Raw genomic sequence first — 26,031 nt, forward strand, 5'->3', positions numbered from 1 at the left:
TGTTCCTTTCTCTTTGGAGTGTTACAAGCTCTTGGTGCATAAAGAAGATCTGTAAAGTTGCAAAGACTAAAGTCTCAAATCCAAAGAGATATTCTTTATAAAAGTTAAGAGTCAACCACGCCTACCTAAAACGCCTCGTTCTAACACGCCCCCACATGTCTACATCACGATGTGGGAAGATTTGCATAACGCCGCCCAAATGTTCACGCAAAGAAAGAAGGCGTAACTTTTATTCTCGCTGTAGTATTGTTGCTGTTTCCGCCGCCGCCGCCATGTCGTGAAGATGCTGTGTTTCGTTGTGAAAGCGAAACTACTTTGTTTGGTCTTCCAAAAGAGGACACGACTAGAAATCAGTGGTTAAGCTGTATTTACAACACTGTTCCAGAACAGTTCAACCCAAATATTCAGATGTGTGCAGCGCATTTTATGGAGGACTGTTTCCTGATCCTGGGAGAGTAGACTACAATGCCGGCTGTTCTGACTCACAGACTATAAGTACGTTTTGCCACTGACGATTCAAACGCAAGTTTTTTGAGCAGTGTAGAGTAGGGCTTGTTGTTTGTCATTTCTCCGATCACAAATGCAGACATGGTTTTATATTTACGCGGCACGATGCAACGCAACGCGTAAAAAGACAGTATAAGTCATTATAATCCATAATTATGTCCCATGCAAATGCCTCGTTTATAATGGGCTTTCAAGTTGTCGTCTCGTCGCTCCGGCCAGACCGAGCGGCAACCTCCCGCTCTCTCTCGTGAAGCCAACACGGAAGTGACTTAAACTGTAATTCATCGACTGGCCGCTAGAGGCTGGCTGCAAAAGGGAATCAATCCCATAGACTCCCCATGTTAAAATGCCCAACTTTACAGCAGAAATTTTTTTTTACAGCCTAGTTCAAAAAAATTATTTTGGTCTATATAGCTAATTTTGCCCTTCATGACAACTGTGAGGGGGGTGAATTTTTTTTATAACTAATAAGTTTAAATTATATTAAGCCTTAAAAGTTCTGCATAATTAAGGGCGTGGCCACTTGAGTGACAGGTGGATTGCCGCTGCTGTCACCACCGTCGAGCTAAGTGGGCGTGGTTTCAGCAATTTCTTTGCCCATTTTCGATTATCTGGGAGTGATGCGCTGCCAAGATGGCGATGGCTGGCTCCGCCTACTTTAGGCTTCACAATGCTCGTCGGAAGTCTACGGGTTACGTCACGGACACTACCTCCATGTTTTTATACAGTCTATGGGCCGGACACAGTATGGTGAGGGGCGTAACATTTCCGTCACACGCTTGAGGTATTCGGCCAATCACAACGCACTGGATAGCTGGATAATCAGAGCACACCTCGCTTTTCAGACCGATGAGCTTTGTAAAAATCGACGTGTTTCAGAAAGGCGGGGCATAGAGGAGAAACAATAATGTACAGTATGTGGAAAACTGTGTTTTTTAACCTTAAACAGCATAAACACATTTCATTACACCAAATACACAAAATAATGTTATTTTTAGCAGCATCATATGACCCCTTTAATAGCCGCAACCCCGCGCCGAAATTCAAGACCTGCTCTGTGTTCTCTGCTAATAACCCGACTGTGAATGATGCAGCGGCGTTATGTTGTCAGTGGGAAGCTGTAGCGTGGCAGGGATGATTTTTGGTGTGCTGGCAGAACAACAATGCGCTACATGTTTCTTTTCCGGAAATCCCCTGTGGAATGGGACATAAAATAGACTCACACATCCAGTTGATACATAACACCGGTGCAACTTCGCACAAAAAACAAGGACGCAATTCATTTAATACAGTTTTTTTTTTGTTTAAACTCCGTTTTCTCTCACTACTCGCCAGTGACCGAATTCATGTTATGATGACCTGATTCACGAGCGACACGAGACGCATCCCGTACGAAAATTAACCAGTTTTACTAGAAATAAAACAAAAAACATGGTTACCACAGTTAAACAATTGTAACCACAAATCAACCACGGTTTTGCTGCACTAACCATAAATTAACCATGGTATTTGTTGTAACACTGGTTATACAAATGTTAATTAATATACCAAAAAACCATGGTTGCTACACTTTTACTATAATAAGACCAGGGTTAATTTTCTTAAGCGTTACTCGTGCGTGGATGCACTGTACACACACAAGAATTACGTATGCAAAGACAAAGCATTACGACATTATGTTGAATGATATTTAATTCGCTTGTAAAGACCATACGACGAATGCTTTGTATCAATTTAAACACTATAAATGCTTTAAAAACAAACCTTTCTTCAGCCGATTCAGCGCGGCGCACCCTTATGACGTCACATCGTCAGACCAAAATAAAAGTCCTGTACAGTGCATAGAAATTTAAAGACAGAGAGCAAAGATATATTTGCATATCAGATAGTATTCAGTGGTTAGAGCGATATATATATACAATACATATAAATAAATATACATGTTGTACAATGATGTACTGAAAATAACTAACAATGAAAGTGATATGTGAAATGCTGCCTAAAAAGCAAAACAGTCATGTCTAAGTGGAAACACACACACACACACACACAAACTTGTGCAACATGCACAGCAACAATTACCCAGCCTTAATGTTTGACATATCTAGTTAAAATGCTGTATTATTTTGTTTATTTCCTGGAAAGTCACGATGTTGAACGTGTATCTTATTTATTATTACAATGGAAATCACTCTTGTATGATGTTGTATAGTATTTCTACAGAAGAATGCATTAAACAGCACAGATATATTCGCTGTTCGCTATGCTGGATCGATTGATCCATGATCGATATTAAGGGCTGCTTAAGAATAAGCGTGCTCACCAAATTATCCCGACTCGTTGAACCTGGATCGAATTAGTGCGCTTGCGTGAATTTAAAATGTCGTTTATTAATGCCGCTTTAGTCCCGATTGATTTTTTTAGATGATTTCAGGACAGGTTTTGGACTTTAATACCCACTTTTCTTGGCGTCTTTTATGAAACAGCCCCCAGGTTTTGTTAAAGGGATAGTTCACCCAAAAATGAAAATGAATATACCAAAAAACCATGGTTGCTACACTTTTACTATAATAAGACCAGGGTTAATTTTCTTAAGCGTTACTCGTGCGTGGATGCACTGTACACACACAAGAATTACGTATGCAAAGACAAAGCATTACGACATTATGTTGAATGTTATTTAATTCGCTTGTAATGACTATACGACGAATGCTTTATCAATTTAAACCCTATAAATGCTTTAAAAACAAACCTTTCTTCAGCCGATTCAGCGCGGCGCACCCTTATGACGTCACATCGTCAGACCAAAATAAAAGTCCTGTACAGTGCCTAGAAATTTAAAGACAGAGAGCAAAGATATATTTGCATATCAGATAGTATTCAGTGGTTAGAGCGATATATATATACAATACATATAAATAAATATACATGTTGTACAATGATGTACTGAAAATAACTAACAATGAAAGTGATATGTGAAATGCTGCCTAAAAAGCAAAACAGTCATGTCTAAGTGGAAACACACACACACACACACACAAACTTGTGCAACATGCACAGCAACAATTACCCAGCCTTAATGTTTGACATATCTAGTTAAAATGCTGTATTATTTTGTTTATTTCCTGGAAAGTCACGATGTTGAACGTGTATCTTATTTATTATTACAATGGAAATCACTCTTGTATGATGTTGTATAGTATTTCTACAGAAGAATGCATTAAACAGCACAGATATATTCGCTGTTCGCTATGCTGGATCGATTGATCCATGATCGATATTAAGGGCTGCTTAAGAATAAGCGTGCTCACCAAATTATCCCGACTCGTTGAACCTGGATCGAATTAGTGCGCTTGCGTGAATTTAAAATGTCGTTTATTAATGCCGCTTTAGTCCCGATTGATTTTTTTAGATGATTTCAGGACAGGTTTTGGACTTTAATACCCACTTTTCTTGGCGTCTTTTATGAAACAGCCCCCAGGTTTTGTTAAAGGGATAGTTCACCCAAAAATGAAAATGTGATGTTTATCTGCTTACCCCCAGGGCATCCAAGATGTAGGTGACTTTGTTTCTTCAGTAGAACACATTTGATGATTTTTAACTCCAGCCGTTGCAGTCTATCAGTCGTATAATGCATGGCAATGGTAACAAAATCTATGAGAGTAAAAAAAACATGCACAGACAAATCCAAATTAAACCCTTTTTGGGTGAACTATCCCTTTAACTCTAAACCTACTGTGAAACTCAGAGTTTGTTCAGCAAGCTTCATGCAACAGACCACAGATTGTAAACTGACCATATAATTGAATCCGATTCAAACCCATGTGAAATTTTAAAGATAATTCACCTCTTTTAAAAACTAATTTATTTTTAGTCATATTTCTTTCCAAGCTAACTTGAACAAAATAAAACCCACTAAATGAAGTTTAAATTTCAGTATCTTTAATTGTTTACATTTTTGAAACAATGTGTTGAACACCAAAGTTGCAGCCTTCCCAAAAACAGACTAAACGTGTTTGTTGAGTAAAATAAAATTAAAAACTGACAATTTCACCCACTATAAGAATCAGTCTCAAACAACCATTCACTGCCGAGTATTGTATGCATGTATCACTGTTCTGCTGATAGCATTATTACGGAGCCAGTTTCCTAGTTCAGTCAAGTCATTGCCCTGTCTAGCCTAGTCGTGTTTTTGGATTTCGCCTGTCTTGGATATTAGCCTGTGTTATACTTTCCGTGTCCGTGGGTCCGCTATGGTATGCGTAACGTAAAAATCGTCATCTGAGAGTGTGCGCGGAGGCTCTGCATGGATATCCGCGTGCCTCCCATTTTTGGTGACCAGTAGGCTACTGTGCATGCGCAGGCTGTATGAAGAAGCCCGTTGCTACTCGAACCTGTACAATCCATCGATAAAACAATATAAAGACAGCCAGATGTGCAATAACTCTGGGCAATTCTTTGTTCACTTGTTTGTTTATTGTTCAAACTGATCTACTACACATGTATGGAACACGTCCGCTTAGCGGACCATCAGCGTATGCTTTCGGAAGTATAAATACAAGTAGTCCACGTACGCGTCCGGATTGCTCATGCGGAAAGTATAACACAGTCTTAACCCTTTGGATTGTAAAAAAACTTTTACATTTAACCACTGTATTTTTAAATCAACCCAATTTATTGAGACAAACAACAAATATTTTTGGTTTTAACAGTCAAACACACAATAAATATTAAACATATCTCATTTCTAATGTTTTATATGCAGATTAAATAGGTCTGAAGGAAACTTTTGGCTTGTCTACCGAGGCCACAGGAGGGCGCAATGAGCAAAATAATGCAGCGCATTAAATTGCCAACGCAAAGGAAATAACTGTCTATAAAAAGAAAAACGTGCATTACGTCTAAATTAACTCATATAAATCAAACAATCTCGTAAATTGCATAAACAATTATGAACAAAACAGCATCATGTATTTATGCATTGCTTAATACAAAGTCTATCAGTCGTATAATGCATGGCACTGGTAACAAAATCTATGAGAGTAAAAAAAACATGCACAGACAAATCCAAATTAAACCCTTTTTGGGTGAACTATCCCTTTAACTCTAAACCTACTGTGAAACTCAGAGTTTGTTCAGCAAGCTTCATGCAACAGACCACAGATTGTAAACTGACCATATAATTGAATCCGATTCAAACCCATGTGAAATTTTAAAGATAATTCACCTCTTTTAAAAACTAATTTATTTTTAGTCATATTTCTTTCCAAGCTAACTTGAACAAAATAAAACCCACTAAATGAAGTTTAAATTTCAGTATCTTTAATTGTTTACATTTTTGAAACAATGTGTTGAACACCAAAGTTGCAGCCTTCCCAAAAACAGACTAAACGTGTTTGTTGAGTAAAATAAAATTAAAAACTGACAATTTCACCCACTATAAGAATCAGTCTCAAACAACCATTCACTGCCGAGTATTGTATGCATGTATCACTGTTCTGCTGATAGCATTATTACGGAGCCAGTTTCCTAGTTCAGTCAAGTCATTGCCCTGTCTAGCCTAGTCGTGTTTTTGGATTTCGCCTGTCTTGGATATTAGCCTGTGTTATACTTTCCGTGTCCGTGGGTCCGCTATGGTATGCGTAACGTAAAAATCGTCATCTGAGAGTGTGCGCGGAGGCTCTGCATGGATATCCGCGTGCCTCCCATTTTTGGTGACCAGTAGGCTACTGTGCATGCGCAGGCTGTATGAAGAAGCCCGTTGCTACTCGAACCTGTACAATCCATCGATAAAACAATATAAAGACAGCCAGATGTGCAATAACTCTGGGCAATTCTTTGTTCACTTGTTTGTTTATTGTTCAAACTGATCTACTACGCATGTATGGAACACGTCCGCTTAGCGGACCATCAGCGTATGCTTTCGGAAGTATAAATACAAGTAGTCCACGTACGCGTCCGGATTGCTCATGCGGAAAGTATAACACAGTCTTAACCCTTTGGATTGTAAAAAAACTTTTACATTTAACCACTGTATTTTTAAATCAACCCAATTTATTGAGACAAACAACAAATATTTTTGGTTTTAACAGTCAAACACACAATAAATATTAAACATATCTCATTTCTAATGTTTTATATGCAGATTAAATAGGTCTGAAGGAAACTTTTGGCTTGTCTACCGAGGCCACAGGAGGGCGCAATGAGCAAAATAATGCAGCGCATTAAATTGCCAACGCAAAGGAAATAACTGTCTATAAAAAGAAAAACGTGCATTACGTCTAAATTAACTCATATAAATCAAACAATCTCGTAAATTGCATAAACAATTATGAACAAAACAGCATCATGTATTTATGCATTGCTTAATACAAAGAGCCGAAGGTCCATTCACACAGACTGCATTTAAAAACATACGAGATGCAGTGAAACGGAATAAACCTCCACAAATTCGTAACGCGTTTTCTAAAACCTTTAACCGTTTTAACTTTGCATGGCTTTCTATACATCTCTTGTGTGAGACGCGAGAGCAGCAGGCATATTTGTCCTTCTAAAAAATGCGCTGAATATGCATTCTGTGTGAATGGCTTGGTTTCGGTTTTACCCTAATCAAAATCTTCTACGCATTGAGCTACTATATTTCTCTAATATTTTGAATGAATAACGCAGCAATTGCGAGTCTTGTGGGCTAGACTTATCAAACATTAAAATGCAACAACTTCACTTACATCACCGCATCTCTAATGACGCTCCCTGACGCACACCTAACATTTGATTGTACTATTTTTGCATTCAAATGCAACTGTTTATTTTAAATTCGACTAATATTCTTTTTTTTTTTCACAATCTCCTCATCACAGGCAGGCACAGCACTCAATTCAGCATGTGTTCGTGTTTGTGCGTGCGGTCTGCGTCACTCATAGCACGTGCCTATATCGAAATTTTTTTCTATCGTTATCGAAGAGGGTATACCGTCGATAAATATCGATACCGTTTTATCGCCCAGGCATAGTTAATCCACTGAAAAACAATTTGTGTCTTTGCAATCTTTATTCAAATTCTGAACGTTTACTTCCGCTCTGGAATTGCAATCCTTCTCTGACGACGGGCAGAATATCCTTAAACACACCCCTCCAACCATTAGTTTGCTATGAGTAAGAGACAGAGAGGAGGAGCGCAAAACTAAAACCTGCCCTCTCCTCAATATTCCGTTTCAGCTGGAAATACGTCACTTCACTGAAATAAAGACGGCAGCAACTTCCGGTTCACGCGGACTTTAAGACATGTTTTATTTGGGGCATTAAATAATGCTGCAACTAACAGGGAATTGACAAGCGCAAATCTTAGTAACTTGTGTTGCTTAATTCATTTAAATGATCTCATCCCATACATTTACAGATCGAAAGGGAAACTCCTACAAATGCATATTCTCTAAGGTGAGTCACAAAAATAACTGTGTTCACGCCTTTTCAGCACTAATTTCCCACTGTGTGTCTTTAGTAAATCCTGACAGTAGTTTTTTAAATGCCAAATGAGGGTTTGTGCTGGTGCAAGCTGATAGTAAATCTGGCCCCTTGTAAAAACGGGCATAATAGGTCCCCTTTAATACATCAATACATGCCTATATTAATATAGTAAAATTCCATATATTTTTCACATTTCTGCCACAATACCATGGAAAAGCCTTCTAACTGTATTGTTCACGGCACAGTATTTCTCCTGTTAAAAGCGTCAGCAGTTTTTAAACTAAATCAACAAGAAATTGAATGTTCTTCACTATATTCAAGCACTTTTTATGGATATGGTTGTGCGAGCAAGACCGATCAGCAAGTAAACACTGCTGTTCAAGAAAGAAAAATCATATTGTGATCATTATCGTTTTATTGCCAGGCCCTAGTGTGAATTTTCATATGGACATTAAGGTTTCCATGTTGATCGAAAGTCTTTCCACAATCGAGGCATATGTAAGGCCTCTCTCCAGTGTGAGTTCTCATGTGCCGGTTAAAGCTTCCTTTATGATTGAAACTTTTTCCACATTGTTGGCAGGTGAAGGGACTCTCTCCATTGTGTATTCTCATGTGGACTGTAAGGTTTCCATGTTGAATGAAACTTTTTCCACATTGAGCGCATTTATAAGGCTTTTCTCCAGTGTGAATTCTCATGTGCCTTTCAAGACCTATTTTACGAGTGAAGGTTTTTCTACACAGTTGGCAGGAGTAAGGCTTCTCCCCGGTGTGAATTCCCATGTGCCTGTTAAGGGTTCCTTTTTGAGTGAAACTTCTTCCACAAAATTGGCAGGTGAAGGGACTTTCCCCATTGTGTATTCTCATGTGCCTTTTAAGACCTAATTTACGAGTGAAACTTTTTCCACACTGTTCACAGGTGAAAGGCTTTTTTCCAGTGTGAGTTCTCATATGGACTTTAAGGTTTCTATGTTGATGGAATCTTTTTCCACACTGAAGGCACAAGTAAGAATTCTCTCTGGTGTGAACTCCCATGTGAACAGTAAGGTTTTCACGTTGAGCAAAACTCTCTCCACAGTATTGGCATGTGTAAAGCTTTTCTCCAGTGTGAATTCTCATGTGTCTGTCATGATTTGCTTTACGAGTGAAACTTTTCCCACACTGTTGGCAGGTGAAATAGATCTTCCCAGTGTGAATTCTCATGTGGACTTTAAGGTTTCCATTTTGACAGAAACCTTTTCCACATTGAGGGCATGTGTAAGGCTTTTCGCCAGTGTGAATCCTCATGTGCCTTTTAAGACCAATTTTAAGAGTGAAACTTTTTCCACACTGAGTGCATGTGAAAGGCTTTTTTCCAGTGTGAATTCTCATGTGGACTTTAAAGTTTCCTCGTTGACTGAAACAAGCGAAATAACTTCTAGTTCCCGTCTTTTGAAGATCCTCATGTTGATCTTCCTCTCCAATTTCATTAGGTACGTCTTTTTCCTCTTTCAAAGCCAGTAGGTCTAAGGTAAAAAAACAAACAAACAAGCAAATAAAAGTGAATAGCAGTTTAATGGCACAAGACAACGGCGATCAATACATTTAGAATATCTTTATATGACACCGTTGAATTCTCCAAGTAGGGATTAACTGCAGGCTGGAGCAATGGGCATGGAGAAAGGTTTGGGAGTGCAGAAAGTTTATGATTGGTCGATAAAGCTGTCTGTCAGGGTGTGAGGGTAGGGTTAGGGGTAGTTTCTGTTGTACCGATTCACCTTTTGCATGCCCAGTGCTCCAGGCTGCAGCTAACCCGGTCTCTGAATTTTGGCTGTTCATTTACATGACAACCTGATTGTGGGGGCCTGAAAACACAAGCATTTGAAAAAGGGTTTCAAAGTGCAAGGTTTTGAAAATGATGCATTTGCCGTCTCCAGGTAAACAACAAAAACGCAAATTAAATGATAAAGGTTGGGAGCTAAACTCTGCTGGAAAGGGGGGTTTAAGGGCCAGAGTATAAAGCTTAAACTTCCAGCAGGTGTATTGCGGCAAATTGGAGCCAAACTCTGTAAGACACCAGCCCTCCAGAGCTTGCGCTCTCGGTTGTACACTGGAAGCAGTTCCGGGAGGATGACGTATGAGGTCAGCGTTGCGCATGCGCCGGTGAGTCTTGTGAAAACCAACGTTTGTTAACAGGAGCAAAGGAAGCAACGCTTCCTTACTTTCGCAAAGGAAAACCAGTCTCCTCTTGGCTTATATTGAAATCCTCCGACATTCTTCTTTACAAATCCTCGTTTTGTACTTCTAATTAGTGACCGTTGTTTTGTTTTGATTCTCTCCCCTGCGCTTCCGCGTGCGTCACTTCTGAGCGGGGCATACGCAAAGCCGACCTCATACGCCATCCGCCCGGAACTGCTTCCAGTGCACACAACAGTGAGAGCAAACTACATTAAAGTGATTATTACGTTTTGAATATGGATATTTTTCTTACAAAAACGCATCGATTCGCTATAGAAGGCCTTTGTTTTGTCTCAAAATGCACACCAGTAATGTTTTTTCTAAGGCACATTTATAAAAAATTACTTAAATGTCCTAATTAAACTATGGCCTAATCCTGGATTAGTCTAAGCCCCGTCTGTGAAACCAGGCCTTTGTGAATTAGCTACGGATTAGAGCTGGGAAAGACTAAGGTGAAAGGACAGTTTTGAATTTCCCGATTCATAATGGCGTCCTGACAGATGCAACGGGATGAACAACTATTTTGCTGCTTATTTTCTATTTATGTGGGTAGAAGGTTGTGATGCTCCTAAACGGTGTTAAGATGGTTTGAATTGCATTTTTGGGAAAATTAATCTCTCTTCTTTTAAACCAAAAGAAAGCTCAATCACCAGATCTTTTAACGGGGACTTTTGAACTTTTTTGAACTGAATTGAGTATTTTAATATTGTTTAATAGAAGTTTGAATTGAATCACTGAACGTTTTAACTGTTACCACTGAAATACTGATAGTCTGAATTGAATCATTGAATGTTTGAACTGAAAGATGTTCTCTGTCCTTATAAAGTTGGTTTAATGGAATTATTTTTTTTTTGCCAGTTTTACTTTACAAAATTATTATGCTGTTCAAGGATTATTTTCAGGGTAGACGAGGTACCTCTAGAAAAGTGTTAGTTATGCAAAGACTTTTGGATTTCGTTGATTATTCTTTTTGAACTGATTTTTCAATGTATATATATATATATATATATATATATATATATATGAGTTTTTTTATTCTGTTTTGTTGTTTTCCAAAGAAGTTTTGAATTACTTGTTGTTTGTGTGTGCATTATGGAAAGAGAGAAAATGGAACAACACCAATGCAAGTCAAATTGGTTTATTGTTCTTTGTTTCTATTACTGTCTTTGGCTCAACAGGGTTCACAAGGTTACTTTTTTTATCCATGACAATCCTATGTAGGGCTGACTTATATTTAAATTTATAAAATTTGAAAGTTGGCACCCCAGAATTTTTTTTGATGCATTACTAAAATGAGAGAACGAATGACTAAGTTGTGTTATTAATATTGTTAATTTCGTAGTGTGGTGCTTCTGACCATGTCGTTAACACCTCACTCCGGAGATAGTTCGCCTCGCACCCTATGAACACTATTACTTTGGGAATCAAGGCCTCTAGTGCTCCACTAACCCGCTGCGCAGTAGTAACCAGACAGACTCCAGACAATACATTTGAATGGTCGGGAGCAGAGGCGGACAGTAGTGAAGTATTTTTACTCTGCTTTAGAAGTACTTTTCAAATGTCTGTACTTTATTGAAACGATTAAAACATTCGGTTTACAAACACTACAACACAGAGGGAACATTTTTAATTCATTTAATTTATCTCAGCACTGTAAAAGCTCTCACTTCTTTCCACTATTTTTTCAAACAACGAAACCTACACTGCATGATGTGTCTGCGTGAGATTGTTGCTTACTTTGCTTAATGCTGGACAGGATCTATGCTGAATTGATAAAATCCTGGCATTCATATATAGTTTTAACAAGGTTTAAAATATGAAACTGTAGTAATACTGTAATATGTCGGGAATAGCATCATGGTTTATTGTGAAACTGTTAAAGATTTCATCCTCATGTCGTTCCAAACTGGTAAGAACTTCGTTCATCTTCGGAACATAAATTAGGATATTTTTGAAGAACTATTTTAACTTTCTGACCCAGAAAGGGAACTACCACAGTCCAGGCACAGAAATGTATTAAGGACATTGTTAAAATAATCCATGTGACATCTGTGGTTCAACCTTAATTTTATGAAGATATGAGAATACTTTTGTGTACAAAGAAAACAAAAATAAGGACCATCTATGAAAATTAAAACATCAAAATTATCTTAATTTGTGTTCTAATGATGAACGAAGGTCTTGTGTGTTTGGAACGACATGAGAGCGAGTAATTAAGACAGAATTTCCATTTTTTTGGTGATCCATCCCTTCAATGTTATAGAAAAATCTTATTTTGTTTAGGCTGCTTCTGTATTGTTTTTACACCATGCATGGCATGACTTGGAAGTTGAATCAGGTTCACTTTAAGGCAGCATTTATACTTGTTCATGTGATCTCAACATGAGGTCTGTTCACACGGGGCGACCCGCTCCATGTCAAATAAAAACACTTTAATTAGGACTCCCATGTCATTTTTCAAAAATATCATTTCAATAGAGCTAGACATTTTAAAGTGGAAATGAAGCAGTCAGTCAAGTTTACATTTAGTAAACTGATTTCCACTTTAGTAAAAAAAAAACACACAAAAAAACCACCATGCAATACCACAGCGTGTGGCATCACAGGGTTATTTTGCTTTGTTGGCCAGTGAAGTACTATAAGCATTTCTTTACTTTTTGAACGCGTTTGTTTTGAAATGGAGGAAGTACTACCGTTACGGATGGAAGAAGTCGTGGACTTGATGGTTTGGGGTGAAGAGCGGGTCAGAAACAATATGTGTTTACATGGATAAAGCCATTCTGACAAGACTTAAAACATGTGAGAATGATAAACTTTCTCGAGGAAGCAGCACTAGCCCAATCATTCAGATACATGATTAGTTAAACACCGGAGCATCCTGGTAAAAGCAGGTAAGCTAATTGTATCCACAGGTGAACATATGTTGCATACCATTACTGGTGAACGAGCCAGTGTAATGAAAATATGTCTGAAAGGTCTGACATGACATAATAAGATGCGACATGAACAATATTGTATGAAGCGTTGATTGTATACATGTTGCACCTCACATTATAAAACCAGGTTTCTGCAGGATTTTTAAGCTCAAATGTAAGACTTTTTAACCTGATAACCCGCACCTGGATGCCGGCGCACTGAACTGAACGTCTTTGTTTGCACGTGTCAATGTTTACAAATAGATTAAATGAAAAGGGACATAATTAATCTTGACAAACTATATATCATTCTAAAGATTGATCGCTGTTTTTCAAATGGAAAGCTTATAAGGAATGTATTTGCTAAATTTGTGTAAGCAGTCCACATCAAAGCATGCATTATAAAAACACGGTATGTACCAGATTCATCGTAATAACGAGTCATAAACGCATCCACTGCAGTAAATCCCGGTTTAGTTAGAAAGGTAAGGGTCCACTGAACAACATCCCATAGAGCACTTTTAGTCCAACGAAACAATAACGTTGTAATATGGATGGTAATTCCTTTGTTTACGTCTCATTTCTTCGGGGAGAGTTATTGTTGTGTTCGTTATGGAATAACTTGCACTCAAAAAACTGCGTCTTGGTAGTAAAAAACAACATGGTTTTGTAGCATACTGTGTCACAAACAGAATGAGACCATCCACTAAAAAAAAAAAAAGTCACAGATATTCGGAATCTTGTTTATTTGAATTCTGGCACTCTCTTGTGACGGCTCGTGATGCACGCTGTGACGCACCTGTCATCTGATCGGCTTTTAGCTCAAATTATTATTTTTTCCCTATTCAACATTTTTCATATATGTGGGGAATGTGGCTACATCTGCATGATTACCATCTGTATGACTGGTCATCAGCAAGTGATTACTGACTGTATGACAGCTATTAGTGTGAATGAGGTCTATAGGGCCTTTCGCACCGCTTTAGTTCCAGAACTAAATGTACGGTACTGAAGTACTGGGACGATTTTGCTCGAACTATTTCCCAGTACTATTTAAAGGGTTGCATTCGCACCGACAGTGTGTACTAAGAAGTGACAATTAGTTCTGGTACTATAAAAAGGTTCCCGCGGTGCGAAAGGCCCTTATATGATAGGCCATAAGAGTGGGACTATTGACTGTATGGCCGGCCATCTGTATGACCGCACATCAGCAATCTATCCAAAACATTCAATGTGGTACCATTTTTTTCAAGGCACTTCAGTGTCTATAACTTTTCATCTTTTTGAGCATTATCAACTCTGGATGATGGATAGTAAAGCATAAAGTGTCTTCTTTCCAAAGATACATAGTGTGTACAGTGTGTGTAGCACACTGTTGTCAGGAACTGTTACCATTTTAAGTTATGGAAGGTCATTTTCAGCTGCGAGTCCCAAAATGGGGGAAGCAGGTTAACAGGTAAAAGACCTTTAAGACCTGCACAAATCAAATTAATACCATATGAGCGGGTAGGGCAACGTCTATAGTACCATATTAAACTGTAAAATTACTGTAAAAAGCATAATTTACAGTTCAGATACAAGTTTTTATAAGATAAACTTTACATTTAATTTTTAAGAAAATGGATGGGACAATGGTATTAATTATATTAATTTAAACAATTATCAATAAATTACTATATCAATTAAATAACAAATTAGGGGTGTGCGATATTAACAAAAAATGATATCTCGAAAATTTTCTGGGATTTTAGCAATAATGATAATTAGACAATATTTTGCTGAGTGTGTTATTGTGCTGACATCTTAAGGACCACCGTGGACAGCTGACTCCTGGATTTTTTGATATTCTTCATATTCTGTGTGGTCAGTTCACAGCAGAGATAGAAATTTGTCATTTCTAACAAGTTTTATGGGCATTTTTACTTTTAAGCCATTTTTTCTAAAAGTGTGCACCATCTTTTGACCAAGAAAATTAAATCAGTATCTTAAAGGCCTTAAAGGGATAGTTAACCCAAAAATGTGATGTTTATCTGCTTACCCCCAGGGCATCCAAGATGTAGGTGACTTTGTTTCTTCAGTAGAACACTTGTAAAAACTGTAAAATTGCTTTGAATCGATTAAAACACTGTAAATGCTTAAAAACACAAACCTTTCTTCAGCCGAATCACAGACAGCAGATCGCAGCCCAAAATAAAAGTCTTCTTCTTCTTCTAATAACGTTTTATGGCGGATGGCAAACCAACTTCTGGTGCATTTACCGCCACCAACTGGACTGGAGTGTGAAGCACTAATAAGCAACTAATATATATTTATATATATATATATATATATATATATATATATATATATACACACATACATATATATATATACATACACACACACATATATATACACACACACATATATACACACACATATATATATATACACACACACACATATACACACACACATATATACATACACACATATATATACACACACACATACATATACACACACACATATATATATACATACACACATATATATACACACACACATATATATACATATACACACACACATATATATATACATACACATATACACACACACATATATATATACATACACATATACACACACACATATATATATACATACACATATACACACACACATATATATATACATACACACATATATATACACACACACATACATATACACACACACACACACACACATATTTATACATACACACACATATATATACACACACACATACATATACATATACACACACATACATATACACACACACATACATATACACACGCATACATATACACACACACATACATATACACACACACACACACACACATATTTATACATACACACATATTTATACATACACACATATATATACACACACACATATATATACACACACATATTTATACATACACACATATATATACACACACATATTTATACATACACACATATATATACACACACATATTTATACATACACACATATATATACACACACATATTTATACATACACACATATATATACACACACATATTTATACATACACACATATATATTCATACACATTAATCCTATTTCTTTCATGTATTTAACAATAGCACCATATATTTTACCTTGTTCTGCATGCTCTTTCAAAAAGCTTGACAAATGAAATGATTCAACACTTCCTTAATGGGTTTTAACCTTTCTTTTTCAATTTTTTTTTACATTTTATTAAAACAGGCTCTATTGTTTCTGCCAGATTACAAAAAAATACATTGACCTGTTTCATGTTTTCCTATATTAAACAGAGAGTGATTTAATCTAGTATGCCTGATTCGGAAGCGAGAAATAATTGTATCCTATTCCTAAAAACACTTCTTCCATTTCCTACTTGCTGCTGAATATTATACATTAGTCTGCCCTTGCTATCACAGTTCCATACTTCTTGCCATTTTTTGTTTATGAATTCTTTAATTCTCCTTTTGACCTCATTTTTGCTAAGAGTCACTTGAATATCTATTTCTGAGTGTTCAAGAGCTTGCTATATCAACCACTTCATTAGCCTCCACTCCCCACATGAGCGGGAACCCACAAAATGTTATTAAACTTACATTACTTATTCTTAACAAACTTGCAAGAATCTCATATATAACGTCTTGCCTTGATGTTTTTACTCCACTTGCAAGGCTCAATATTGCTGCATAAGAGTCAGAACATATTACTACGGTAACACTTTATTTTAAGGTCTCCTAACTAGTTGCTTATTAGCATGCATATTACTAGAATATTAGCCATTTATTAGTAGTAATTAAGCACATATTAATGCCTTATTCTACATCCCTAACCCTACTCAATACCTAAACTACCTTACTAACTATTAATAAGCAGCAAATTAGGAATTAATTGAGGGAAAAGTCGTAGTTAATAGTGAATAAGTGTTCCCATTACTACTAAGCCATTCAGCCCAAAATTACAGACATATGATTTTTCTGACTCTTATCACCCAGCCCTGCTGTATGGCATGCTTTAAATGCTGAATTTTCCAATTTTTAGCTAAGCAGTAATGATACATTATTATATCACTTGTTAAATGGTTATTTAACAATTACAATCCCTGGCAAAAATTATGGAATCGCCACACTTAGATGTTGTTTACACAATTTGTTTCACTCCATAACAAATAAACGAATCGCGGATATCACACAAAACATTTTTTGTTTAATAATTCAACATTCTGGTTATGTTAAACATACCTCAAACTAATATTATTAAACTCTTTTAATTAATGAAAATTTGTTTTCCATATCAAGTAGTAATAATTTTAACTTCATAAAAAATATGGAATCATCCACCAAAACGCTTTCTTACTCCTCTGGCTTTTATGACGGCCTGAATTCTTTGGTATGGAACGATATTCCTAGGAAACATAAAGAGATGCTAATGGTTCAATCAGATTTAATGATCTAAGCTACAGCTAAAAGTGCTACCGCCAGACCCGGAGATCGGCTGAATGGATTTGAAAACGGTAAAACTCAACTGTTTAACTCCAGGGGAGTTGGAAAATGAGCCTATTTTCAAAAATAGTGGAGTGTTCCTTTAACATACATTTTATTCCTTTCTTTTAATCCATAATAGAGAGTGTGTCGCGCATGCCTCAATATATTTTACTGTATGCACTCCGATTGATGCACACATTTATTTATGTATTTATTTATTGTTAGTGAAAAGAAAACAAGAAGAAAATATTTATATTAATCTAAATGCAACTCCCAGCAGCATGGGTGGACTGCTAAGGTATTTTCAACTTCTTTTTACCCATTCAAGAAGAATGAAAAGAACGCAGTAAATCACGATCTTGAGGGTTGGTGAAACAATTCACTCCAGTGTGAACTCTTATGTCAAGTCACCTTTATTCTATAAAACTTTACACAATATGGATTGCATCAAAGCAGCTTCACAGAGATAAACAATAAAATAACTGAATGAATCATGGAAACTCTACAGTATGAAGACAATTTAGATTATGTTGTAAAGCCACTCAAAAAAGCCAATATTAATTAATTAATTAATATTGCGGCAGCGGCTACAATACTACAGCGAGAATAAAAGTTACGCCTTCTTTCTTTGCGTGAACATTTGGGTGGCGTTATGCAAATCTTCCCACATAGTGATGTAGACATGTGGGGGCGTGTTAGAACGAGGCGTTTTAGGTAGGTGTGGCTGACTCTTAACTTTTATAAAGAATATCTCTTTGGATTTGAGACTTTAGTCTTTGCAACTTTACAGATCTTCTTTATGCACCAAGAGCTTGTAACAATCCAAAGAGAAAGGAAAAATTGAAATCGCATCATATGACCCCTTTAAATGTAGAAGTGCGAGAACATTTCAAATGTTGAAACAATTCTACACTGTACGCAGGTAACTGAGCTCTCTCCAGTGTGAATTCCCATGTGCCTGTTAAGGATTTGCGTTTAACTTATTACAACACTGTAAGGCTCATGTCGCGCATGCCTCAAGATATTTTACTGTATGCACTCCGATTGATGCACACATTTATTTATATATTTATTGTTAGTGAAAAGAAAACATGACGAAAATATTTACATATTAATCTAAATGCAACTCCCAGCAGCATGGGTGGACTGCTAAGGTATTTTCAACTTCTTTTTACCCATACGAGAAGAATGAAAAGAACAGAGTAAATCACGATCTTGAGGGTTGGTGAAACAATTCACTCCAGTGTGAACTCTTATGTCAAGTCACCTTTATTCTATAAAACTTTACACAATATGGATTGCATCAAAGCAGCTTCACAGAGATAAACAATAACATAACTGAATGAATCATGGAAACTCTACAGTATGAAGACAATTTAGATTATGTTGTAAAGCCACTCAAAAAAGCCAATATTAATTAATTAATTAATATTGCGGCAGCGGCAACAATACTACAGCGAGAATAAAAGTTACGCCTTCTTTCTTTGCGTGAACATTTGGGCGGCGTTATGCAAATCTTCCCACATAGTGATGTAGATATGTGGGGGCGTGTTAGAACGAGCCGTTTTCGGTAGGTGTGGCTGACTCTTAACTTTTATAAAGAATATCTCTTTGGATTTGAGACTAGTCTTTGCAACTTTACAGATCTTCTTTATGCAGCAAGAGCTTGTAACACTCCAAAGAGAAAGGAAACATTGAAATCGCATCATATGACCCCTTTAAATGTAGAAGTGCGAAAACATTTCAAATGTTGAAACAATTCTACACTGTACGCAGGTAACTGAGCTCTCTCCAGTGTGAATTCCCATGTGCCTGTTAAGGATTTGCGTTTAACTTATTACAACACTGTAAGGCTTTTCTCCAGTGTGGATCCTCATGTGGAGTTTAAGGTTTCCATTGTGAGCAAAACTGTCTCCACACTGTTGGCATGTGAAAGGTTTTTCTCCAGTGTGAGTTCTCACGTGCCCGTTAAGACTTCCTATATGAGTGAAACTCTTTCCACACTGTTGGCAGATGAAGGTACTCTTTCTAGTGTGTATTCTAATGTGGGCTTTAAGGTTTCCTCGTTGATTGAAACATTTTCCACACTGAGGGCATGCAAAACGCTTTTCTCCAGTGTGAATTCTTAAGTGACTCTCAAGAATGGATTTACAAGCGAAACATTTTCCACAATGTTGGCAAGTAAAAGGGCTCTCCCCAGTATGAAATTTCATGTGGATTTCAAGGTGTCCATGTTGAGCAAAACTCACACCACACTGTTGGCATGCGTAAGGCTTCTCTTCAGTGTGAGACCTCACATGCCTTTTGAAGTTTTCTTTTAGAGTGAAACATTTTCCACACTGAAGGCATATGAAAGGCTTTTCTCCCGTGTGAATCTTTATGTGCCTCTCAAGACTTACTTTATGAGAGAAACTCTCCCCCGTTTGATCTTTAGGGGTTCCTTGTTGAGCGAAAGTTTCTGTCTTTTGAAGACTCTCATATTGATCTTCTTTTTCAGTTTCATTGAGTACTTCTTTCTCCTCTTTCAGTGCCATTAGGTCTAAGGTGATAAAACAAATGAAAAAAACTCAGTTTAATGGCACAAGATGTCAAAACATTTAGATATAATGTATGAAAACCAACAGGTATACTAGACCCTATACCAGGTGTGCAAACCTGCTCTGGAGGGCCGGTGTCTCATGGCGCTTTTCCACTGCGTGGTACGACTGGGCTCGGTACGGCTCGGTTCGGTTCGGCTCGGCTCGGTTTGCGTTTCCACTGCAGTTTAGTATCGCTTTAGAATGGGCGGGATTATTGACATGTCGTTATAGTTGCGCCGCCTCTACTGCCGCGACTCCTAAAAAACGTTTTCATTCCGCAACGCCCCATCAAGCTCTCGCTGGATCCGCTCCTCTGCTATCAACGAGAGGAACGTCTGTTCTTCCGCAACAGGGGGAACAGCCACTTTTTGGTTGTTAAAAAAAGGTGCGCTCGTTCAAAACAGTTGCGTTCGATCCTTCGCTGGCTGTGCTGATTGAAATCTAGCGGGTCTGTTGTGTCTCATGTCGCAAGTTCAGTGACGCAGGTAGTGACGATTCTCTCCGGCCAATTCGTGATCAGCAGAGTTTACACGTCACGTTTTGGTAACGGTACGGTATGCTTGGAACCCCAACCGAGGTGGTACTAAAAAAAGTACCAGGTACCAGGTACTGTACCCAGTGGAAACCCCCCAAAAAGTGAACCGTACCGAGCCGTACCGTGCCGTACCATGCAGTGGAAAAGCGCCATTACAGAGTTTAGCTCCAACTTGCCCCAATACACCAGCCAGAAGTTTCTGAAGTTCTCATCTCTGGCCCTTAAAACCCCCTTTTCTACAGAGTTTAGCTCAGACCCAAAATCAAACACATCTGGGCATGCTAATCAAGGTCTTCTTAATTACTAGAAAGCTCAAGTCAGGTGAGTTTTATCAAGGCTGGAGCTAAACTCTTCAAGAAAGGGGACCTCAAGGGCCAGAGTTGAGAACCATTGTGCTTCACCATATTGCTAACAATTAACTTTCTTTAGGACAAGAGTCTTCAACTGGGGGTCTGCCAATTAATGTTTGATCACAAATAATTATTTTGTTAAAAAAAAAAGAAACGTGTGAGAAAACATCACAAAGTCTAGCACCCTGAAACAAAAGCCTCAGTTATCATTTACCATTTATATAAGGTATTGAATGAAAAGCATTCATGTTATTCCATGAAACTGTGAGAAACATCTGTGTATTTGGCAAATATTGCATCTAATCAACTTAATCTGTGATAACGTATGTACGTGTTGCTGATAAAAAGTAGTTCAGAAGAAGCACTCAAACGCTGTGGTATCACAAGATGGCCGCACGCTTGCTCCAAAAGCAATTTTTCTTTCAAATGGTTACATTTATCATGTTTTTTTTTATCAAAATGTAAATCAATTTACTAAATAATGTAAACTTGACTGACTACTTCACTTCTAAAGAAGGGTCAGCTTTGAGAATGAAAACCAACCGGTTTGTTCCTCAGTATCTTCATGCTTGACTCTGAACGCATCTTCAATCTTCAGGTCTTCACTCTCCTCTTTAATAAACTCCATCTTTGTTTGTTCCTCAGTATCTTCTTGTTTCACGCTGAATGCTTCTTCAATCCTCATGTCTTCGCTCTCCTCTTTAATAAACGCCATCTTTGGTGTGCTACGTGGATCTCAGCTGCTTCACCAGTTTTTCTGTGTTTGGACACGGTCATGTTTAAGATGAGAATAATTGTCAGAGAGATAAATAAATACAAAATTCTACATCTGAGCATCTCGGTCAGCTCCCTAGTTCAGTAGTCAGCACACTGGGAAGGGAGTCAGTAAGAGTGCATGGCCGGATTATAAACAACAACACTCAGAACTAGCACTGCTAATTAATTAAATAACAGTTTATATTGAAAATCCCCAGTTTATATTAAATGTGAAAAGATCACATTTAATCGATAAAACATTTGTGACTAGCTTGTAAAAGCTCTCGTTGCAGTTACACTGTTTTGATCAGCATGTGACGTCAGCTTGCGGTGATTATAATTTTGCAAAACAATTCATCTTATCACAACTCGCCAGTGGATTCATGTTTATGATAAGCGGATTCACGATATAGGGGACGAAATGAGACGCACCGTTTCTGTTACTCATGTGTGGATGTGCTTTAGTCACAAATAAAGTGCATTCGCGTTAGATAAAGCATCACAACATTACATTCAATAATATTTAATTCATTTTACATCGCTTGTAAAAATAAATAAATAAATAGACTGAATTCTCTGTATCGATTTAAACACTATCAATGCTTAAAACACAAACCTTTCTTCAGTCGAATCACCAGAACGCGGAGCAGCCTTAAGACGTCACACCGTCAGCCCAAAATAAAAGTCCGGGTCAGTGTTGCCAAGTCCGCGCTTTTCCCGCTATTTTAAAGGGGTCATATGATGTTGCTAAAAATAACATTATTTTGTGTATTTGGTGTAATGAAATGTGTTTATGCGGTTTGAGGTTAAAAACACATTATTTTCCACATACTGTACATTATTGTTTCTCCTCTATGCCCCGCCGAGGGTGCATAGAGCGAGGTGTGCTGTGATTGGCCAGCTATCCAGTGCGTTGTGATTGGCCGAATTCCTCAAGCGTGTGACGGAAATGTTACGTCCCGAACCATACCGTGATGCCTGCGGCAACCACATGTGACGACACCGGGCTGGACTCCGCTTCGTCCACGGTGAAAGCCGATCCGTCGATCCACAGCGAAGTTGTAGTATTTCCTCAGCGACCAGCACGGATCAGCTCCAGGCATGACGAAGCAGATATCGTCCTCTTTTGGAAGACCAAACAAAGTAGTTTCGCTTTCACAACGAAGCACACAGCGCCTTCACGACATGGCGGCAGCAACAATACTACAGCGAGAATAAAAGTTACGCCTTCTTTCTTTGCGTGCACATTTGGGCGGCGTTATGCAAATCTTCCCACATAGTGATGTAGACACGTGGGGGCATGTTAGAATGAGCCATTTTAGGAGGGTGTGGCTGACTCTTAACTTTTATAAAGTTACCTGGCAACCCTTGGTATAGAGCATCGATATTTACATACAGGAAACAAAGATTTTAAAAAAAGAGTAATATTTAGTCTAAAAGGCAAAACGGTCATGTTTGAGTGCAGAAACCATTTATTCAAGGGGTTGCGAACAGTTAACAAGCCAATTAAAACTGATACATTTTTTCAACAGAACCATAGCACAAAAACAACTAATAATAATAATATTCCTATTTGTACTTCTCGTATCTGCTTTTTCATTGCTAGTGTGTTTTGGCATTTTGACTTTACGTTTTTTTTTTTTTAGTTGTCCCGGTTAGTTGTTAGTTTTGTTTTTTTTCTGTTTGCCCACCTACTTTTTCTGATGCCTGCTATCTCTGGCCAGCGGCTTATGGATTTTGAGCTCAACTTGTTCATGTGTGTGAGCTACTCTAACCCGAGTAGAGAGACTGTTTGCCTGGAGTCTTGTCTCTGCCTGTTCTGGAGGACTGTTCTGAGTGTGAAGCGGCTATCAGCCTAATCCCGAGCTGGTCACCTGTCTGGACCTTGATTCCTGCCGGGACTCTGATCCTCTGATATTGCTCATTGTCTGTTTGTAAAGACACTACAGACAGTGGTATCGCACAAATCTGTGTTTTTAAGTGAAGTAAACTTCAGTCAATGTCCCGTGTGCAGGAAGTAGAGAGCAGTGAACACTATGTAGGGAACATGTCATTCGGAACACAGTTCATTCATGGAGCTCTTTTCTAAAGAGCTGGTTATCTAAATCAGGTGTGTTAAACAAGAGAGACATGCAACATATGCAGAGCGAGGACCAGGAATAATGCTGCGTTCAAGTCCTCCTGGGACGTTCGTACTTACGAGTTGACAAGTCGTAATTACGATGTCAGGTGCGTTCAAGTCAGTTTAGTCGGCACAAGATGGCGGTGTACCTTCTTTTAATAAATTACAAGAAAATACAACAGGGTCTGCATTTTTTTACTTGGATTTCATTAACTAGCTGCGTAAACAAGAACATGACCAATTTGAGTTTATAGGACAACTAAACTATCAATTTAAACAAAAATGTATCGGCAACTACAGACGTTGCATCCATGGATTCCGCCATGTTTCTCATTGACACGCCTCCAACTTGGAAACGCGGGGCTTAAAGAAAATTTCGAGTTTCCCACTCGTAATAACGACTTTGTGGTGGCGTTCATGAGCGTTCAACTCGTAAATACGATCTATCCGACATGACTTGAACGCACCATAAGAACTGCTGGTTTAATAGTGAACAACTTTTCCCTCAGATTATAAATTGAGAGTGAATTGCCTGCTCAAATGGTTCTCCAATGAGATGTGTTAGATTCAGGTGAAGTAAATCGAGCTGTGCAGATCAGAAACATATTTAGCAAAGGTGGGTACCACAATCGAGTAGAGGCTATATTTACAACAAACTTTAATTATATAAATATACTATATATATTTAAAAGACAAAATACAAAATGCATACACTTAAACATGTCTGAAAATCGGAATGTCAGATACAAGTTCATGAGTAAAGGCCCGTTCACACCAAGCACGATAACTATAAAGATATAGTTCTGAAAATCGTTCTCAATATTAAAGAATAGCAGAGTCCACACCATCTATAACGACAAAGGCACAGAGAAACGATATCGTTGGAATCACTTTCAGAACGATTTTTTCCAGCTGATGAACGATAAAAACAATGACACCCAATCAGAAGTTTCTAAACGAAACATTAAATTTGACATTGGTCACTTTACTGAAACTATACAATGTGCTATTAATGATTATTAACAAGGGTCATTTAACACAAGCTACACATGCAAAATATCTTAATAATCTCTAGGTGTTAGTCAAATAAATTGATGTCTATTAGAGATTATAAATGCAGCGCTCTTTGCTGGCATTCTGCCAAACCATGCACGCAGCAGCCGCTTGATTTAGTTAAAAATAACGGTGTTCTATGAATGTTGATGCTTTAATAACAAATATTTATCGGGAGCATTTATGCTGGGATTTCATAAATTTTATGGAGAAAAAAGTAACGTAACTACTAATATAACTAATTACTTATGAAATAAAGTAATCAGAACAGTAACGTTATTTATTTTTAAAAGGAGTAATCAGTCATTTGATTACATTTTCAGAGTAACTTGCCCAATACTGGTCATCTGTCATAGCAAGGTCTTTCTTCAATGGCGGCGCGTCACTGCAAACAGGATAAGGAGGAAAAGTAGTTGTTTTCTTTGTGCACAAAAAGTAATCTCGTAGCTTTGTAAAATTACGGTTGAACCGCTGATGTCACATGGACTATTTTACCGATGTCCTTGCTACGTTTCTGATCGTGGTAGTACCCTTGCTATCTATGGAGGGTCTGAGAGCTCTCTGATTTGATCTAGGTTATTAGACTATTATACAGTAATGCTCTCTCAGTAATATATACAATGTCGTGGAAAAGTTAATTTATTTCAGTAATTCAACTCAAATTGTGAAACTCGTGTATTAAATAAATTCAATGCACACAGACTGAAGTAGTTTAAGTCTTTGGTTCTTTTAATTCGGATGATTTTGGCTCACATTTAACAAAAACCCACCAATTCACTATCTCAACAAATTAGAATATGGTGACATGCCAATCAGCTAATCATGCTGATCTGACAGTTGTCCAGAAGACAATCATTGACAACCCTTCACAAGGAGGGTAAGCCACAAACATTCATTGCCAAAGAAGCTGGCTGTTCACAGAGTGCTGTATCCAAGCATGTTAACAGAAAGTTGAGTGGAAGGAAAAAGTGTGGAAGAAAAAGATGCACAACCAACCGAAAGAACCGCA

The 26,031-nt window shown here is 37.7% G+C and overlaps 3 protein-coding genes across 5 annotated transcripts in view; all 3 read right to left on the reverse strand.

Moving 5' to 3' along the window:
* The window catches only part of LOC107554755 (gastrula zinc finger protein XlCGF8.2DB-like), a 13,500-nt gene extending 11,186 nt beyond the window's left edge, over window positions 1–2,314 (reverse strand). Inside the window, exon 1 of the mRNA XM_016237357.1 lies at window positions 2,272–2,314. The gene's annotated coding sequence lies outside the window, so the exon portion shown is untranslated. The remainder of the gene's footprint in view (window positions 1–2,271) is intronic.
* A 5,816-nt stretch (window positions 2,315–8,130) lies between these two features.
* On the reverse strand, window positions 8,131–16,274 carry LOC107554730 (gastrula zinc finger protein XlCGF8.2DB-like). Its single transcript, XM_016237327.1, has 3 exons — window positions 16,263–16,274; window positions 15,252–15,309; window positions 8,131–9,475 (listed from the first exon to the last, which is right to left on the reverse strand). Exons 1-3 carry the CDS (start codon window positions 16,272–16,274, stop codon window positions 8,388–8,390), a joined length of 1,158 nt encoding a protein of 385 aa, XP_016092813.1. The 3' UTR covers window positions 8,131–8,387.
* Window positions 16,275–19,331: 3,057 nt separating this feature from the next.
* Window positions 19,332–22,537, reverse strand: LOC107554762 (gastrula zinc finger protein XlCGF7.1-like). Of its 3 annotated transcripts, none has more exons than XM_016237369.1 (3): window positions 22,464–22,537; window positions 21,635–21,848; window positions 19,332–20,166 (listed from the first exon to the last, which is right to left on the reverse strand). In XM_016237369.1, the coding sequence occupies exons 2-3, from the start codon at window positions 21,804–21,806 to the stop codon at window positions 19,457–19,459; spliced, it is 882 nt and encodes a 293-aa protein (XP_016092855.1). In that variant the 5' UTR covers window positions 21,807–21,848; window positions 22,464–22,537; the 3' UTR covers window positions 19,332–19,456. The 3 variants fall into 3 exon arrangements, with proteins under 3 accessions (XP_016092855.1, XP_016092854.1, XP_016092856.1); XM_016237368.1 differs by having other exon boundaries at window positions 21,635–21,862; window positions 22,465–22,515; XM_016237370.1 differs by lacking the exon at window positions 22,464–22,537 and adding an exon at window positions 22,280–22,306.
* Window positions 22,538–26,031: the final 3,494 nt, after the last annotated feature.

Source organism: Sinocyclocheilus grahami, unplaced genomic scaffold, assembly GCF_001515645.1.
Source record: "Sinocyclocheilus grahami isolate Dianchi unplaced genomic scaffold, SAMN03320097.WGS_v1.1 scaffold512.1, whole genome shotgun sequence".
Taxonomy (NCBI): Eukaryota; Metazoa; Chordata; class Actinopteri; order Cypriniformes; family Cyprinidae; genus Sinocyclocheilus; species Sinocyclocheilus grahami.